The 15783-nt window shown below is 44.7% G+C and overlaps 1 protein-coding gene across 1 annotated transcript in view; it reads right to left on the bottom strand.

Moving 5' to 3' along the window:
• Positions 1 to 10383, bottom strand: part of WBP1L (WW domain binding protein 1 like) — a 79538-nt gene extending 69155 nt beyond the window's left edge. Inside the window, exon 1 of the mRNA XM_063132578.1 lies at positions 10305 to 10383. Coding sequence (XP_062988648.1) covers positions 10305 to 10364 — 60 coding nt within the window. The 5' untranslated portion in view covers positions 10365 to 10383. The remainder of the gene's footprint in view (positions 1 to 10304) is intronic.
• Positions 10384 to 15783: the final 5400 nt, after the last annotated feature.

Raw genomic sequence — 15783 nt, 5'->3', positions numbered from 1 at the left:
GCTGCTCTGATTCTCCTTTAATGCTCCGTATATTACAGGCATTGCAAAATCAGAGGATGAAGATGCCCATGTGTAAGTTCTTGGCTTTGTTTGTCCTCCCCGCTCCCCTTCCCGTCTGCAATGAAATGTAATGACTCAAAGACACAAATATACACTTGCCAGCCATGTTTTGTTTGAAAACAAGAGAGGTCATTTACAGTAATAATAGTTGTGTGAGTGTTTTTAAAGGAAAGCTAACTCTTCAAAGCATCTGGAAAGTTATATTTCTGGGACGAGGTAATGATGTGGAAGAAGGATTATACACACATGCGGGAAACAGGAACCCACTGCTTGAAATCTGTGAGGCATAGAAGCTAGCCAAAACAAAACGAAAATCATGACATTTCTAAGTAATTCACAAAGGCTGCAATTTTGAATTCAGTTATATGCCCTTAAGCCCTACTGAAATCAACAGGATTTAAATGCACTTTGCACAGGGTTATAGACAAAAGGATTTTTTTTTATTACTTTCTGTCTTTCAGTAAACCGAGAAATGATTCTCCTTTCCAGGATATAAAGAAAATTCTAAAATGTGCTGGTTTTGATTAAGAGGTCTTTCAAAAACACCACATTTGAATGTAAATACAAGTACATCAGAACTGAACTGAAATCAACACAGAAGAGAATGCATTGGTGGAAGACACCCCGTAATACAACTGTGGTGGAGATCTTCCAGATTTGTGGAATGGGGGAGGGCTCTTAACACTAACAGTCAAAAGACATTGTGCAAAGTCCATCTTTTCTAACTAAGGGTGCAGTCCTATGCATGTTTAGGCCGGGGGGGGGGGAAATCCTAGAGTCATAGAACTTTTTTTCTGTCTAAACATGCATAGAACTGTGCCCCAAGTGGATTTTTTCTGGTAAGAACAAAGATGGAAGAAGTGGTGGGAAACCACAACAGGGCTGAAAGGGATACCGTCTGGATCCCCGTGAAAGAGGCAGTGTGATTGCAAAGTCTCATCTGGGAGCATCCATAATTACATAATGAACCTTAGAGAAAGAAAGAAAGCATGGGGGGGGGGGGAATCTATATAAATACATTGGTCAGTGAGCATGAAAACAGAGCCACTACCTGCTTTGCTGAGAAACCACCTCCCTCAGGCTCTTCCCTCCATCAACTATCACTTGATAGCAGCCATTATGTCAAGAGGTAGCAAAGGAAGAGGAGCGAAGCTGTTCTGCTCAGAGGCGAGGGACTTTTGGCTCCTCCTGTCCTTGAACCAGCAATGGCATTATGGCAGGACACAATACAATGGAAGTCCAGGGAGCTATCTAAACGTGTTCAAAGCCCTGCGGTGGCTGCAAATCAGCGCTGTGTCAGTTCTATGACACAGCCACAGATTTGCAACCAATGTGGGGCTTTCCCACAAAGCTGTACAGTAAAAAAGTCGGGGACTTACAGCAACTTTTTTGTTGGGAGTGAGGTCATCCTGGCTCTTCTGCTATCTGACCTCGCTCTGTGGCTAATCCAGGGGGGTTCCTGGCAGATGGTGACTGGCAATTAGTTGTCGGAAGCCAGGAAGAGGATGGGGTGGTGGTGCTCCAGTACCCAGATGACTGGTGGAAACCCCGCACTCCCTCCTTGGCTTGGGGATTACCCAACACAACCCCACAAGAGGGGAAACATGGGGTTTAGGGGGAAGACAGCGCCAATGCGATGCCATCAAGGCAGCCTCCAAGAACCAATATAACAGAATGAGTAGAAGGTCCCCCCAACTCACCAGGGCTAGTTTACCACATGAAATAATACTAATTGCCATCTAGAGAACGCCCCCACCTGCCTAACTCCATGTCTATCGTCTAAAATTACCTAATTGCATCCCTACCTTGAACTCTATGCACTCCCACTGATCATTATGCGAACTTTGTAACTATGAAGTACTGCTCCTCTTTGCTTTTTTCCTCCTCCCTCCCAGTGCCATTTCCTTTTGTGTCATGTCTTTTAGATTGTAAGCCTGATGGCAGGCAGTGCCTTATTATTGATATCTGTAAGTCACTGTGGAAGCCTTTCTTGGCTGAAGAGTGGAGTACACATCCTTCAGTTAAATAAATAATAAATTACTGCACATATAAAGCTTCATCAAATCTAGTCAAATGTGTGGCTCCCGTCGCTTCTTCTGTCACCGCTCCCACGTTGCTTCCTGAAAACAGGGAGTAATTAGTAGGGATGTGCTCTTCTTCTCTTCGGTTCAGAGAAGCAGGAGCGAGGCAGCCTAATTCGCCTCCGAAAAAGGCGGAGGCGAAGAGAGTCAGGGGGGCTGCGGATGGAGGCGAAGAGGATCGCCTCAATCCGGAGCTTCGCCTGCAGGTAAGTGGGGGGGAGGGGGACTAATCTGGCGCTGCCGGCGCCGCCATCCATGCGGCGGCAGCACCAGGTAAAGGAGCAGGGAGGAGGGACACTTACCTTCCTCCATCACGGGCTTCAATTGAGGCCCCGGTTGAAGCCGGAAGTGAAGGCCGAGGCCCCTTCCGGCTTCAACCAGGGCCTCAATTGAAGCCAGCGACAGAGGAAGGTAAGGGGGCGGGGGCCTGGTCTACCTGGTGCTGGCGGTGGTGCCATCCATGCGCCGGTGCCTGCGGCGGCGCCAAGTAAGGGAGCAGGGAGGAGGGACGCTTACCTTCCTCCGTTGCAGGCTTCAATTGAGGCCCCGGTTGAAGCTGGAAGTGAAGGCCGAGGCCTCTTCCGGCTTCAACCGGGGCCTCAACTGAAGCCCGCGACAGAGGAAGGTAAGGAGGTGGGGTGGGTGGGTGGCTTATCTTCCGCCGCCGCCGTCCATATAGTGACGGTGGCGAAGCCGGATCTCGCTCCGCGGAGCGGAGCGGGAGACGGGCGGAGCGGTGCGAAGAGGATCAGGCCCGATCCGGATTTTCCGGATCGGGCCACGAAGCGGATTGGGGGGTCGTGCACACCCCTAGTAATTAGCCCCATTCAGTCTGGTAGGAGAGAGCAGCAACCGGACTTAATGAGGGTTTTTTGGCAGTGCAATAATGGCCAGAAGGGGCGGAAGACGGGCGAGAGGCAGACGACGTCATGTGAGTAATTCATGAGTGCCCAGTAACGAGCGTGCAGTAAAATGCTCATTGGATGGAGCTTTTAATGGATTTCCTCCATGCAATACACAACTTCCGATAGGTTTTCCTGCCTAAGCTCTACCATTATGTGTGCGGCTGCAGCAACAACTTAGGCCAAACAGACCTGGCCAGTGGCCCCTTGAAACAGAGAATGTGCTCAACATGAAGGATGGCCATTTATGAATCTCCAAAAGAGAGGGAAAAGATGGTACCAATTTACATAAAATTTGCATATGCTAATTTATGTGCGGGTGTAAATTTAGAAATAATTATAATAGAAGTACAGCACATCTCACCATAGTGCAGAAGAACATGACCAGGTGACCTCCATGCCTGTCTGTTTAGTCTCTTGCCCAGGTGCTAACTATTGATGGTAACAGTTCTAGAACTGGACAGAACATCCCTTCAAATAGACGATTCCTTCAAAAAGAGGAAAGTCCTTTAGCAGCCCTTCAAACAGAGAACCATTCTCTGTAAAAGGGGACACATGGCCACCTTATAATGGGCAGGAATTCTGCACTGCAGCAAGGGATTCCAGAGTAAACAAATCAGTATGGAAAGGTTTGAAATCAGTTGTTCTACAGGAAAGCTTGGAGCCAAGTTAAGTTTGCTTACCACCAGCTAGGATGGTGAAGAAGTTATCAGTGCATGAATTCTGCTGTTCAAATACAGAGAGATGAAGAACAAAATGGAACGCAGTGTTCCTCAGGAAAAACTGGCACAGGCTTCTGTATCAGAAAGAGTCCCTGTAACTTACAAGGCAACAAGTACTGGACACAATAAGACTTGTCCCCAGGGCAAATTCTAGAACTGGAGAGGGTGTTTCTGTCTCAGAAAGTTTAGTGTTATGCTGGAGAGGGAGGAGAGCTAACAGTTATGGGGAGTGTGGGTGGGCAGGAAGGAGTGATTTTGGTTGGGAAATTATGGAGGCGTGAAGAATTAAACAGCCTTCCTCGAGTGCCATTGCTCTGATCAAATTTGGAGCACTCCCTTCCCCACAGCTGCTTTTAGATGGAAATTAAAACCTTGGGAGATCCACTCAAAGGTCTCCAGCATGCCCTGAGAATTTCTCCATTCTGTAGATGTACATTCTTTTCCATTACTTGTTGCTCGCTGCCCACTCTAGAGCACAAAGGTAACGTATGTTCCCTTTTGCATTCAAGCAACTATGGGGTTGGCAGAAAGCTAAAATTTACTTTCCCCCTTTCTACCTAACTGCTGACATAAATTAATTATATTCATGGCACAGATACTTCAGATTTCTTTTAGTGAATCTTTATAGCAGGAACGCAGAATGTCCAGGCGTTCTGCTTGACCTTTGTGCTCTAGAGTGGACAGCGAGCAACAAGTAATGGAAAAGAATTTACATCTGCAGAATGGAGAAATTCTCAGGGCATGCCAGAGACCTTTGAGTGGCTCTCCCAAGGTTTTAATTTCCATCTAAAAGCAGCTGGGGGGAAGGGATTGCTCCAAATTTGATCAGAGCAATAGCACTTGAGGAAGGCTGTTTAATTCTTCCCTCCTCCATAATTTCCCAACCAAAACCGCTCCTTCTTGCCCACTCTTGGGGTTTCGTCGGAGGGGAGGGGTTAAGCTCCAATCCTGCCCGCCTGGGAAAAAGCCCTCAGAGGGCATCTCTGCTGCTATTTTGGATCTGAGATCAGAGATAACAGCGAGGATTGCCTTGCTGGCATTTGGCAGCAACAGAATCCCTTTTGTTATCTCCAATCTCCCATCAGAGGTATCAGCAGGAATGCCCGGCAGGCAGAGTTAGGACTCACCCCACCCACGTGCATGGTAGAGCAGTCATTCTTCCTATCGTCTCTCACCCCCGCTCTTATTTCTGATCTCAGAGGTAGCAGTGGGGATGAGAAGTGGCCGGGGTTGGCTCTTGCCCAGGTGTGGGTACAACCAGCTGCTTCTCTCCCTGCATGGGTGAGTCCCAACACCCACCACTGCCAAAGAAAAGAGAGGGTGATGTCACATCAGGTTCGTCATTCTGACATCAGGGGTGGGGCCACATTGTCTGACGTCATCCAGCTCGCAGGCTGCCAAGTGCAGGACAATCTGGCCCTTCACCACGAAACAGATCTACACCCTAGCCCTATAATTTTACTGGAGCATATTCTTATTGTTTATATTAAAGTACATAGTGAAAATGCCATATTGCCCAATGAAGTTAAAGAAGAGTTTACTATTCAGTGGAGAGAAATAATTGATTATTGTAACATGTGAGCTAACCTTTGATATGGTTATGAGACTGGTACTGATTATAGATACAGACCTCATCGGTTTCAAAGAAACGATCTACCACATTTGGTTTTAGAATCACAGACTTGCTGTGCCTTTAAAACAGGAATTGGCAGACTGTACACCATGATCAATGATGGATTACTGACCATTTTCTATTTAGTGCACCACTCGGTGCATGCTGATTGCTTGGATCCCCAAGTTCACAACTTACCTGTATTATGAACTTTTGGGATGGTCTTAGGGCAAGTCATTCTCTCAGCCTCAGGCCCCATCTACAATATTATTTATTTATTTGATTTATATTCCACCTTTCTGTCAAATAATGGGGCTCAAGGTGGCTAACAATATAAACAAGATTAAGAGCATCTTCAGACGAGCGTTTTATAGCACGCTTGTGACTGGCCACTCCCGGATCTTCTTGGTCCATTTTGATGACGCAGCGATCCTCCTGCATGTCTCCCGCTCCTTCTGTCCTTTCCCCCACTACAAAATAAGACCCGGAAAATCCAGTTCTTCTCATCTATAACAATAACTGGCGCTATTTCCTGCGCTATAGAAATGCCCACTGAATGGGCCACATGGTGGCTGCTTGCTACCTCTTTCTTCCCTGTGTGATTCTGCCCATCCCTATTGTGGAAAAGAAGCAGGAAGCAAAGCAATGGTAAGGAAATGTGATTGCCCCCCCTTCCCTCTGACAATGCTCTAAAACAAGAACCGAATTAAAAGAACCAGTCATAAAAATGAATACATTAAAAACACAAGAATAAAAGAAATAAACGATATCCAATCCAATAGAACTCCCTCCAGGAACAGGCCAGCTTACATGCCAAAGGCCTCCCAAATAATGAGATAATACTGATCTACCTTACAGGGTTATTGTAAAGGTTATAAGATATATAACCTTTGAAGTGCTTTGAACACTTGGGACACTATATATATATATATATATATATATATATATATATATTAAACAAAAGTGCATACTTAGGATTGCATAACACTAATTAGCAATGCCATCGCTTTCAAAGAGATCCTTAGATTTGTAAAATTAAAACACATTGGTGGAACACCAAGAGTCGATTAAATAGAAATCTGTTTTAATAGGTTGTGCAAGACTGGTCATCCCAGTGCTCTCTCTCTCTGTCTCTTTTAATTAAAAAAGACTCCTTTAGAAGATCATCGAGTCTATGAATATTGCTAAGTCACCTCCTCAGTGTGACCGAATAGTTACAAATTTCTACCTGTGATTGATTTATAATTGAATTTATCCAGCTTTAGCTTCCAGTTCTTGAGGAAAGGTTCCTATCATCTACAGCTACAAACAATGAAACTAGTATTTGCCAAGTTTCTGTAAACAAGCTAGCTAATCAGCGTCATGCAGCCCAGGGATTGGCACATCAGCTTGAAATACCATTGGCACACACTGTGTGTTTCAAGTACTATCTTGTTAATGATAGGCCATGCAGCTCTTTTGGATGTGAGTACAGATACAGCGTGTACGCACAATGCCAGGCTAGGCTTGCCTTGGCTTGGGTGTTTTTCCTGCGGGAATCAATGCCATTAAAGAAACAAAAAAACTCTTGTGCTCGGTCTGCAGGAAGTCAGAAAATAAAAGAAGGGCTTTGTCATTTGATCTTCCTTCAATGTGAAATGAAACCTGTGCACCAAAAAGCAAAACTAAGGCTGACGTTTCTATTAAAAATGACTTGGAAGTAAGTCCCATTGAACACAGACTTACTGCTGAGTAAATATTTATCAGGTCCACCTGTGCATTTTGGCTGCTAGAAGGTAAAAATAAGAAAAGCATCAAAGACACTTTCTTACGAAAACACAACTTGTCATTTTGGTCTGCGAGCATAATTCTTGAGGTCTATTTAACATGTTGTATAAGATTGCACTTAAAAACACTTATTTAATATGTGTACTTTTCATTTCCTCCTATGGCTTAAGGTTCTGAAATATTACATAACATTTACTCACAAATTTGATGAACAAGTATGGCAGCAAAAAGGGGGTGCCCCAAATAAACCCTTAGAAGTTTGAAGGATTGGGACAAAACTTCATACACAGCCTTTCCTAGTTGGGAGGCATCCGGTGCGCCATCAAAACTGCTGAAACAGCCCATGTAAGCTGTTCCCATTCCACAGAGAACACCTGCAAGGAGCAGAGCAGCAGTGTTCTGAACCACTCTTGCTGCACAACTCTATAGATGACCAAAATAAACCACAGTGACCACTAGATGACATGGTAACCCACGATGGGTTAAATAACTCCCACTGCAGAGTGGTTCTTTTGGCCAAGTAAGCCACCGTGGATTAAAACAAACAAACCCAACAGTCAACATGATAACCGTCGATGGGTTTTAGGGCAGTAACTGGAATATAAAAATGAAAAGTGAAGCAAACAGTAAAAGCGGCAACAAGAGCCCCTTGGACTGGTGACATTTGCAAACTCAAAAGAGTGGGTGTAAGGAATAATCAGTATGTAAATATCCCTAAGTCTGGAAAGGAAAGACAGCAGAGGCAGCCTTAATATGAACTGATCAGAAGCAGACTCTTTCAGCCTGCGTTTTCCACAGTTGGGGGGTGGGCACAATTTTGCTACCTCTCACACCTATCTATGGCCTGGTATGGCCTGTTGAATTCCGGGTTGTCATGGTCTGTGAACAAGGGCGCACAAACAAACCGTAGTTTGTTAACCACAAACAACCCAGAAAGAGAAGTCGCGTTTGTTGATGGGTTGTGAACACTGGGTTGTTTAAACTGTGGGTTCTCATTATGTGTGAAACCAGAACCATGAGTTGTTCAGGGGTTGTTTCGCCAGGATACAAGGATGGTGAGCAAGTGTGGTAAAAAACCACACCCTAAAACCCCGCTGCTCTGCATGCCAGTATTATAGTGCCGCACAGGAAGGGAAGCAAATAATCCAGGGACTGAACAAACAAACCACCGTTTGTTCAACTGTCTGCCCAGCAAACCCTGGCAAGCCATGGGTTAAATAAACCATTGGTTAGCATTATGTGTGAACCAGGCCACAGTGTGCCATAAAAATGATGAGGCAAAAGAGTTCTGGCAGTGCAATCTTATACATGTGCTCATTTAGAAGTAAGCCCCAGTGAGTTCAATGGGACTTACTCCCAGATAAGTAGGTGGCTGTTTTCACAATAACACAGTGGCACTGCAAGCCCCCCAAACCCTGCACTTGCACTCCTGCGGGTTGTCCCCACGCGAAGAAGTGAGCGCGGGGTTTGCATCAGAGGAGAGGCCACCACGCCCGTGCACTGCCACACAACTTGGCTGCTCCGTCCCCCTCTTCCACCCTCTTTTTAAAAAAAGTTTTAACTCTATTGACCACGGGGAAAGGTGAAGAGACGAGGGCAGCAGGGCTGACAAGCGGGGCTGGGCTGGCTAGAGAACTCTATTTCTCCTCACCACCACCACCACCACCACTGTAGATGCATATATAGACACCCACTGAGTCAAAGGTAGTGGCGGCAGCGGCTCTTCATTGTCTTCCTCTTGCACCCCTTCCACGTGCCTCTCCACGTTTTTTTTAACCTTTTATTTTATTTTTCTCCCCACCCCAGAGGTGTTCCAGCGACCTCCTCCCTGTCCAGCAATGGTGACCAATTAAGGTTCACTATTGGCCAGGGCACACCTCCGACACAACACTGGAGCAACCCGACAGATGGCAGATGCCGTCGTCACCTTACTGCAAGAGGAAAAATTCGGTGAAAGTCCCCGACATTTTTAATTCAGAGCTTCAGGGGAAAGCCCTGGGTTCACTCCGCAATGGCTGCTGCATCATATAAATGACCTAGCACTACTGCGGAGCCAATCCAGGGCTTTCCCCTTGTCAAGACAACCCCCTGGAACAGGATTGCAACATACATTATTTCCATTTTCACTTAATGTGATTTGGCAACTTGTTCAGAAGCCTCATTTCATATATCCACCTATTTCAGTCGGAATAGAGCAAAGAGATGCAGCTCCATCTAGAATAAAATAAGCTTTGTATTTCAGACTCTCCATCTCAAGACCAAACTAACCGTGGCATTAATTGTTTGAAACCAATTAACACACACATCAAACAAAAATTAAATAGCCACTGGAAGGGCCACTGAGCAGGAGCAGGACCACGGCATGCAGGGAGGAGGTGGAGTATCACATCCCACCACTGCCACTGCCCCAATGAAAATCGCACACACACACACCCATTGCTATTAGTCCTAGGTGGGACGCTCCCATTGGCTTGTTTGTGTTTTGCCCAATATAGACTTAGAACAATCCAACAATCCACTTTCACTTATCTAAAAAGGATGAAGGATGGTCCTAGAGTGTGATGAGTGATGGAATGGAGCAGTGGTATAACATTAGTACGATTTCTGTATGATACAGAATGAGCAGGGAGCAGTACCACTCATGGTGGGAAAGGAGATTTTGAATTTGTCTTTTTACATCTGTCAAAACTGTTTAAGAGCAGCAGAAAAGGAAAGGATGCCCAAATTGCAAGACACAGAGGTGGGCAGCATGGTTTTATTTCATTACAAGTGACACTGCAAAGTGAGGTGGTGAGGTCATTCGGAGATATGAGAGGTTGGGTGGGATTGGATACCTACAAAGGAAACCTGGGAGTGTCAACTATCTCACTATAAAAGGCGGACAGGAAGAGAGGTGACACATAGATAAGCAATTCAGGCACCAGGCCAGAGAGAGGTGGAGATTGTTTACCAGAGTTTGGGAACATCTCTACCGTTACAACATACAGCTAGAGTGGAACAACGGTCAAGCCAATGCAAGGTAAATATTGGGTTTTGGAGTTACAGCTCTGCTTTTTAAAAATGGCTAATCTCTGGTATATTCACTTCTGCTTGCTATTAGCACAGAAATACAGCAAACTCCTCAGTATGCCACAATGTATTGAAAACTAAGAATGGTTACCTCTGTTGTCAAGCTATAGACTTCTCCGGCGTCCAGGACACTGGGGAGTGTTGCAACCATCCTGCCTGTTCTTTCCTGTAATCTCTTGGACACTGCTTGTAGATCTTAGAACTGTGTTTTGATCCCACCAGATAGCTCAGTGGAGGGTCAGATAGATGGGTAGTGCTAATTTGCATGAGTAAGCAAACCAATCTCCTCTTGGTCAAAAATCACCTCACATGACCTTGAACCTTAGAACTTGCTCCCCAGAGGACAGATGGTTGCCAAGTTACGAGGCTATCATCAGAAGCTTCCTTCAACCAGTAAAAGAGACATCTAGCATCCAGCTGGAGTGAGAGTTGGTCCATAAAGCATCTGGAATAGGTTACAATTCAATGCTGAGATGAAAGGGCCTGTCTAGAATGTTCTGGGACAGCAGTAGTGACACTTATCAACAGATCAGCCTGATGATTTCCAGATGCTGTGAACTATAACTTCCATCTGCTCCAGCCAGCATAACCAGTGGACAGGAATTCTGGGAATTGTAGTCCAAAACATTTAGAGGGTACCCAATTGAAGAAGTCTGATCCAAAACAGCTGGAAGGCACCAGGTTGCTAGCCAATCTGGAGAAAAGCTGTTACAACCCACTCACATTCTACATGGGAAGTTCAATCTGTTCTTCTCCAAGATAATGACTCTAATAATAGCCCTACTGAAATCATTCAGGATCTCCACATAGTCAAGAGCCTTTACTAGTTCGGATAAGTGGCAGGCTTCTTAGGGTTCACATCCAGCACCAGCAGCCATGGATTTATACCCACCACATTACAGATGAATGAACCTTTTTATAGCCTTATTATCATGTGCATGACTCACCACCGAGCTTTGGAGGAACTGGAAATTCCCATGATACACCTTACTTCTTGTATCTTCCATGTAATCCAGTACCATTATTAGAGGGGATCAGCCCACCTTAAAACCTTGTAGTGCCCCTGTGGTTCTTTGGCAAGTCCTTATTGCCACACACAAGGGTGTTTTGAACAAGGGATTATTATTTACTTGTTAATTTCCAAATTAATAACAAAAACATCTTTGACTATGATTGAAACATATATAAACTAGAATATAGCGATACAGGAATAAATACTTAGTAATTTCATAGAATCATAGAATAGCAGAGTTGGAAGGGGCCTACAAGGCCATCGAGTCCAACCCCCTGCTCAATGCAGGAATCCACCCTAAAGCATCCCTGACAGATGGTTGTCCAGCTGCCTCTTGAAGGCCTCTAGTGTGGGAGAGCCCACAACCTCCCTAGGTAACTGATTCCATTGTCACACTGCTTTAACAGTCAGGATGTTTTTCCTGATGTCCAGCTGGAATCTGGCTTCCTTTAACTTGAGTCCATTATTCCATGTCCTGCACTCTGGGAGGATTGAGAAGAGATCCTGGCCCTCCTCTGTGTGACAACCTTTTAAGTATTTGAAGAGTGCTATCATGTCTCCCCTCAATCTTCTCTACTCCAGGCTACACATGCCCAGTTCTTTCAGTCTCTCTTCATAGGGCTTTGTTTCCAGACCCCTGACCATCCTGGTTGCCCTCCTCTGAACACGCTCCAGCTTGTCTGCGTCCTTCTTGAATTGTGGAGCCCAGAACTGGACGCAATACTCTAGATGAGGCCTAACCAGGGCCGAATAGAGAGGAACCAGTACCTCATGTGATTTGGAAGCTATACTTCTATTAATGCAGCCCAAAATAGCATTTGCCTTTCTTGCAGCCGTATCACACTGTTGGCTCATATTCAGCTTGCGATCTACAACAATTCCAAGATCTTTCTCGTTTGTAGTATTGCTGAGCCAAGTATCCCCCATCTTGTAACTGTGCCTTTGGTTTCTATTTCCTAAATGTAGAACTTGGCATTTATCCCTATTAAATTTCATCCTGTTGTTTTCAGCCCAGCACTCCAGCCTATCAAAATCACTTTGAAGTTTGTTTCTGTCTTCCAGGGTATTAGCTATCCCACCCAATTTTCTTTCAGATCACATTGTTTATTGTGTAGAGGAATAGAGAAAAGCCTATTAACTACTTGCAAAGACCAATCTGATCAACTGGGAGTCCATCTTGATGTGAGTTCAACTAGCACTGAATTTTGAGTAGCAATGAGTGTAGTGTGGTAATGACACTGTATTGGTGTTAATGTCATTTGTAAAGAAAATAAAAGACTGCCTCACAGAAAGGAAGCCCTGTCCTTTCAGCAGCTTCGTTTGGTGTGTTATTTTTCTCAGGGGACAATGTATCACTTTGTCGGATATTAAAGGTGTAATCCTACGCACGTTTAGAGGGCTGGGGCATGGTGGGAGTTGTAGGCCTTCTCCTCATCTAAACATGCATAGGATTATACCTTAAGTCTACATTAATGCCTGTGAAGAGATCTATTTTTAAAAAAGATTTAAGTGCTTGGAAGGAAGCTCCATTTCATGAGGCCTGCGCCCACTTGTAAAAACCACCTGCATGCATTATCACTTCCCCCCCTTAGTCTCCAGAGTCATCAAGGCCAGATTGGAATTCTTGCCAAATTAGACTGATGTCAGCTGGGCTGTGGTGAGCATTTTTCAGTCCCCTCTCCTCCTGAAAGCTGAAGAAATTATTCGGTCCTTTACTGATTGTCTAAGGAGACTTGAATCTGAGGAAATTATCCAGCCAGACAGGGACTGGCTATGGAGGCTCACTTTATATTTGTCAAGAGCCTGTAGGGAGGGTATAAAGCCAGGGGGGCTAGTGTAGTCATTTGGTCTTTATTTTGTTCTTCATCTTGGTCTTCATTTTGATCTTCAGCCTTCATCTATCTGTGCTAACTGGTTTTCGGGTCTGTTGAATTTTTAGATTTTGAATTGGGCCTGGTCCTATGGGAAGCCCCTTACTTGATGGGATTATTTAGTAATGTTGCCTCCTGTTAGAAAGGCAATTAGCAGAGAAAAAACAAAAAGCAAAGCAGAATGCACATTTACTAGCCCCACATACACACGGGATATTTTATAACAATGAAAGGAGATCACACTCTTCTTTGGTGGAGAAAAGATAAAATAGTTTACTCACAAATGTTCTTGCATGTGAAATGCAGATACAGCCTAGTTCAAAAAGAGTTTGTTCAGTCTGTTTTGTGCGACATTACACCTGCAGGAGTGAAAGAGTAAATGCACATGCTCCCAGCAATGGAGGATGTCAGAGAGCGAAGGGATGGGGAAGAAGGGGAGGAGCAAAAGGAAGAAATCACAGGAAATCACATTGTAGAGATCCTAAGGCTAGCTATGATCAGAATCCCCCTGAATTAACTAACTGGAAAGGTAAAGAACAGGATAGGGGTTGTGTTACTATTCTTGCTTGTAGCATTGTTTCCAAAAGGTTTCTCCATTGCTCTACAGGGTTCTTCTTTGATTTCTATACACCCTTTTATCCCCCCCCCCCAACTTCCTTAAAGTAAATAAACTTCACATCTATTTCTGTTTGTGTGTGCTTTGTTCCAGATGAAGCCCCAGTACTAAGCTCTGAGCGTGTGTGTGTGTGTGTGTGTGTGTGTGTGTGTGTTTCTGCTACTGTTTAGAATTTTTCGCTTGGGGCTTGAAATAGAGTGTGTCAGCTTGAACCCTTATTTCTGTGCCCCAAATGTGTCCTGAAAGGTCTGAAAACCCTGGCTCAAGCTGAGGTGGATGTAAGGGGTGGTGGCAGTGTACCGGGTGATTTGTTTGGCCCTGCCTACTTGGCTGGGAGTTTGACAACCCACTCCTTCATCCCGTCACAATGTCCTTTGTGGTTTTCCAATGTTGTGTTAAGTACAACTATTACTCTTTAGGCAGCTGATTTTTTGTTATCCTCCTGGAATATATTCAATAGTGCCAACTTGGGTTATGTTTCTTCCAATTCTTTACTCCAAAGCAGGTTAGCCAGAAGTACTGCCTAGGAGTATAAGAACTTTTGTCCTTACACCAGAGGTGTTGCACCTCTTTTAGCCTGAGGGCTAAATTCAATTTTGGAGAAGTGTGGTGGGCTTTCCAGTGGAGGGCAGGGCTGAAGGCAAAGGTAACGAGGACAAACATATTTTAGCTGAAAGCTCTCACTGCTATTAAGCTTTGGGAAGAGGCTTTTCAACCTTTTAGAATGGGAAAATTGTGCAAAAGCAGGGAAACCAACCAAATGGAAAGGGGTATAGCTATTTGGAGAATCCCAGAGGGCTTGCATTGGGACCCTAGGGGGGCCAAATTTGGCCCACTGGCCTGAGGTTCGACACCTTTGTCTTATTCCCTTCTCCAGCACTCTGATGATATGGTGCTCATTAGGTGGGCTAATTTGAGTGAGGTATAGAACCATCTATGGATTGTTTTAACGACACTTTCTCTAATGGATCTTGCAACTCATTTCAGGAATTTCTTTTGCCATAATGACTTCCATGGTTCTGGTGTTAACTCCGTTTCTAATGGAACAACCCTTTGGGTCCCAGTGTTATTTGCACATGAAATGTATGTTTGCAGCTAGTATGATGGCCACCCCTCTAGGTTTGGATGTGCCCACTGCTGTATAATGCACACCAAACCTCTTAAGCTTCCATCACCCTTTGGCAATGTCACCTCTCCCATTGCATAAGATATTAGATGCTTGTCTAGTTACTCTGGCTTCACTGCTGGGACTAAATCAATAGCTGTCACCGTCCATTGAGAGAGCAGTTCTGCAATCCACTCTACCTTTGTCAGAAGAGATTTGGTGGGCACAAGGCACATTAGAGAGATGGTTGTCACTACATCACACCATAGACCTATGATTGAGAATGATGTGCTAATGGAGGGAATCCAGCCATTTTTGCAGATTGCCTGCAGAACACCAATATGGTAGAGTGCAAAGTATGACTACAACATCGCAGGTATTGTTAGCTTTGACAATTCTGTGAAAGCCCTGGACTGGGTGTATCAAGAAAAGCAACAGCAACTTAGAATCTTTCCCTCCAATTTCTTCTGTCCTAACATTCTCCAAATGTCTCTCCCTCCTCCCAAGTTCTACTGTTTCAGCACTTCTCCTTTACTGTCCAGTTACCCCACTACTGATTCCCTGAATAATTCCAATGAGGCAATGACCATCCAGCAGAACTAGATGCGTAATTTCCTTTATTTGCATAACCAGGTCCGGTCAGAAGAAACCCAGTGTATCATATAAGCCAATTGCTGAATATAGGGATCCTTGCAGAATTCAATCTGGAGATTTTTTTATGGTGCCAGACTTAGGAACTTAAGAAGAGCCATAGAAGATCAGACAAAAGGCTTATTTGTTCCAGTATTCTGTTCTCACAGTGGCCAATCAGATGACTATGGGAAACCCATAAGCAAGACATGAGCATAATAGCCCCCCTCCCCCCTATTCAAGTTTCCCAGCAACTGGAATTCAGAGGCATATTGCCTCTGAACCTGGAGGTAAAACATTGCTATAATGACAGTAGGCACTGACAGTCTTATTCTT

Source organism: Elgaria multicarinata, chromosome 8 (genome assembly GCF_023053635.1).
Source record: "Elgaria multicarinata webbii isolate HBS135686 ecotype San Diego chromosome 8, rElgMul1.1.pri, whole genome shotgun sequence".
Lineage (NCBI taxonomy): Eukaryota > Metazoa > Chordata > Lepidosauria > Squamata > Anguidae > Elgaria > Elgaria multicarinata.
Note: the sequence above shows the minus strand (reverse complement) of the source record. Positions and strands in the feature narration are given on the sequence as shown.